The sequence below is a fragment of the Bidens hawaiensis genome, unplaced genomic scaffold (assembly GCF_021521415.1).
Source record: "Bidens hawaiensis isolate Kalapana, Puna unplaced genomic scaffold, B.hawaiensis_p1.1 tig00000905_1, whole genome shotgun sequence".
NCBI classification, from domain to species: Eukaryota; Viridiplantae; Streptophyta; class Magnoliopsida; order Asterales; family Asteraceae; genus Bidens; species Bidens hawaiensis.
Window position 1 is genome coordinate 1837270 of NW_027491053.1, and position 4138 is coordinate 1841407.

Sequence of the window (4138 nt, forward strand, 5' to 3'; positions counted from 1 at the left end):
TAGAGTGAAAAACTAACCGAATATCTTCTAATAGTTAAAAATCTGGTAGAAAAATTCGATTCCTTTGTCATTGAACATGTACCTAAGGAGGAAAATGCTAAGGCAGATGCTTTGGAAAATCTTGGATCTGCTTCAGGATCCTGATAGAAATAAAAATTCAGATCATACATATCCTGAATCCTGCCACATATATGCCTTCACTTAATGAAAAGAATGTAATAAGAGAAGCAGCTGAGTGAGACCCCCCAAGTTAATGAAGTAACAGATACTGAATATGATGCTGATCAGGATTCTCAAATTAATCAGGAATCCTAGGTTCGATCTATCAAAAATTATTTGCAACACAACGAAATTCCTAAGGATGAGAATCCTAAATCCTTTCATAGGAAGGTATCTTAATTCGTTATTTTGAACGATATTCTCTATAACAAATCCCTTGCAGGTCCATACTTTAGATGTCTTAAGGATCCTGAAATACAAAAAGTCCAAAAAGTTATCCACGAAGGAGACTGTGGGAATCACACTGGAGGCCGATCCTTGTTCTCATAGATACTTAGGACCGGTTATTATTGGCCAACCATGTGGAAAGATGCAATGATATATGCTCAAAAGTGTGATGCCTGTCAAAGACATAACAACATTCTTCATCAACCGCCTGAGCCTATCCATCCGATAGTATCTCCATGTCCTTTCTTGAAATGCGGGATGCATAATGTGGCTAAATTACCAACAGCCCCAAAAGGAAAAGTTTTCATGTTAGAAATGACATATTACTTTTCCAAATGGATTGAAGTTGAAGCATTTGCCCAAGTTAGAGAACAAGGAGTGATATCTTTCATCAAAAGAAATATCCTGACGTGCTTCGGAATCCTAGCTGAAATCATCTGTTATAATGGGTCTCAATTCATTGGCAAAAGAACCACCGACTTTTGTACTACATGGGGTATCATGTTGATCACTTCCACTCCAGTACACCCTCAAGCCGATGGACAAGCAGAATCTTCAAACAAAATCACCGTCAACAACTTGAAGAAGAAACTGGGTACAAAGAAGGAAAATGGACCGAATAACTACCATTTGTATTATGGGTAGATCGAACTACACAAAGAATGCAATAAGGCAAACTTCTTTCTCTTTAGTGTTTGGGACCGAAGCGATGATTCCAACTGAAATGGTGATCCCTACTGTAAGATCCTACCTCTAGAATCCTGAAACCAACAATCAGGATCTTGTCGATGATGTTGGCACTGTAGATGAACTAAAGGATTCCGCGAGGATTCGTATGGCAGCATATCAACAAAGAATCACCAAGTCATATAACAAGAATGCTAGGGTCAGAAGATTTCAAGTAGGAGATTTGGTATAAAGAAAGACATTTCATAATACAACGGATCCCAAGGATGGAAAATTGGCACCCAAATTGGAAGGCCATATAAGATAGAAGCTGAAGCAGGAAATAGAGCATATTAGCTATCTGCTATGGATGGCAGGATCCTGCTGAGATCCTGGAATGCTGTTCATCTTAAACTCAACTTTGTGTAAGTTAGAGTTTTGTTTCTAACTTGGTATGGTATGTATCCTAACCTTACTATTTCAATTATTTATTTATATTATTTTTGAATCCCATTACTGACTTAAGCATTGGAAGGGTGTTAGCAGATCTAACACCCACCCTCACAAAGGTTCAAGTGTTTTGCAGAATCGGGATCCCGACTAAGAAGTGAATGCATTCCTAGGGGTTTGGCCACCTCTTTACGTTTAAGGTTCTAATCCCTTCTAAGGTTTAAAGGTTTTCACCTTTCTAAGAATTAGGTTTAAACACCTCGCCAGGAGCATGCGTTGTCCACATGTAATTCAAGACGGCGAGCCCTTATCATCTTAATGGTTTTGACAATTTTGTTATTGTTGGTTGAGTGGTGGACCCTTAAGTATATTATCAATGGAATAACATGAACAAGTTATACAATCGTGGCTTGTCCCATATATTTACATAAGGTTTTGACATATTCATGTCACTCACGTTTGGCTTGTCCCAAGTATTTACATAAGGTTTTGACGTCTTCATGTTCCTCACGTTTGGCTTGTCCCAAGTATTTAACACTTATGTGTTAACTCAAAGTTCAAAGTTACTTTTGGGATTTTCCCCAAGAGCTTTCCGATCAAATATTTTACAATTGGGATTTTTCCTAGGATCTTTGTGGTCAAACCTATTTTGGGATTTTCCCAGGATCCTCAAGATCACTTGATCACCTTGGTTATATCTAAACATATTTTGCAGGATCTTAAGGTTCAACCCAAAATAAAGATTATGATAATGGATTCCTTTCAAGACATCAAGATTCCTAGTGCCTATAAAGCTAAACCTTATCCTGCACAGACAGGTTTGATCATTTATTTACTTTTCTAGCTATGTGGTGAAAAGCTATCCTTCTAAGTGTTTTTTCAATCAACACTTTTATTAATATCCTTTAACAATAAAATGAGACATATATAAGTAAAACCAAAAGGTTGTCATTATATCAATCAAGGTTAATATCTCTGACTTCGTCCTGAAACTCGGGATCCCTCCATCAGAGATATTAAAGAGTTTTCCTAAACAAACTAAGAATAGTTAAGGCTTCGTCTTGAAACTCAGGATCCCTGCACATTAAACTATTCATTGTCTTAAAACGTAAAACTAAAATTGCTCAAAAGACCATGACCACATGGCAATAAAGTAAAATTTTCAAACTTACAACCGTATCGAATAAGACCAGCCAAAAAGCAGACAAGGAGGGGCTCGGGCCTTGTCTTTAATATCCTTCATTGCCCCTCCGAAGAGCCTGCAGCCATACCAGCCTGCACCACCTTATCTTCATCGTCGGTCTTGACCTCCGCAACTCCAGCCTTCTCCTCAGTAGCTTTGCTCGATTTAGTAGGATCCTCTCCGAAAGGCAAGCCTAATTCAGCCCTGATCTCTGCCTCTCTTACCTTTAACCCATCAAGATCCCAAGAGGACATGTCGAAGTCGGGCTTCCTTCCTCTTCCATCAACTTGATCCTTGCACAACAAATGGAGCGAGCAGCGTGAATCCTGAGTTGATTCTTAAATTCATTCATCTCCTTAGCAGGAGTGGCCTTGAAGTCATCGAATTCCCGCTTCAATCGATCAAATTCCTTAGCCTTGTTCTCAATATAGATAGACTTGGCCTTGGTAATTTTGTTGAGGTCATCCACCTTTAGCCCTAACCCTTCGACCTCGTGGAGAGCGATTTGATAAATCTTGATCAAATGATGGAGTCCCTATAACAAGAGAAGGTATGGTCAATATATTAATTACTCTTGGCTAAAAATTCAATACAAAAAAAATGGCATACGGTGACATACAAAAAGTGATACTAAAAATCAAAAAAATGCCACTAAAAGCACCTTTAAGAATGTGTGGCACATAATAAAAGTGTCACTAGAAGTGGTGTCGCTAAAACCTTTTTGTGTCACTTTTTTTATGTGTCACACAAAGTTTTTGGGCTTTTAGTGACGCTATTTTTATTTTTTTTTGCCACAATATAGAAAAAAGACTTGTGTGACACAATTTTTGTGACTCTAAAAAGTAATCCTAGTTACATATCCATACTACTTTTAGTGGCATTTTATTTTTGCCACAATCTAAACAACTTTTGTTACACACGTTTTGTGTTAGTAAAACTGTTTCTATTTAAATATATTTATTTTGTTTAGTGACACATAATTTTGCTACACAAATCATAACATTTACAATATACAATATAAAATAAAGTTCGTTAATATAGAAATCATAATGTTATAACTTCAATAATAAGTTCAAAAAAAAAACATAATTCAAATGTTAAGGAAAATCTTGTAATAAGTAACATATTCCAAATTTCAAATGTTTACACAATAAATCTAAATTTAAATGTTCTTTTGGCTGACAATTTCACTCTGATAGATCATTTCCAAATGTTTTTTTTATCAATTGTCCAAAGCTTCGTATGATTTGTGCCCTGCCATCATCAACATATAAACATGTATAAGAAAATGGTCCGCACACCTAATAATTAGAACAAAAAAAAACAACAGATAATGTGTGGCTATTTATAATTGGCCGAACACCTATATATAGACAAAAAAACAAACATATT

At 36.4% G+C, this 4138-nt stretch overlaps 1 protein-coding gene across 1 annotated transcript; it reads left to right on the plus strand.

The window, feature by feature from the left end:
- The first annotated feature begins 579 nt into the window (after window positions 1-579).
- Window positions 580-1092, plus strand: LOC143547894 (uncharacterized). Its single transcript, XM_077039200.1, has one exon. It carries the CDS (start codon window positions 580-582, stop codon window positions 1090-1092), a length of 513 nt encoding a protein of 170 aa, XP_076895315.1.
- Window positions 1093-4138: the final 3046 nt, after the last annotated feature.

Coding starts and splice junctions, on each gene's coding strand:
- LOC143547894 (XM_077039200.1), top strand. CDS start 580: ATGTGGAAAGATGCAATGATATATGCTCAAAAGTGTGATGCCTGTCAA.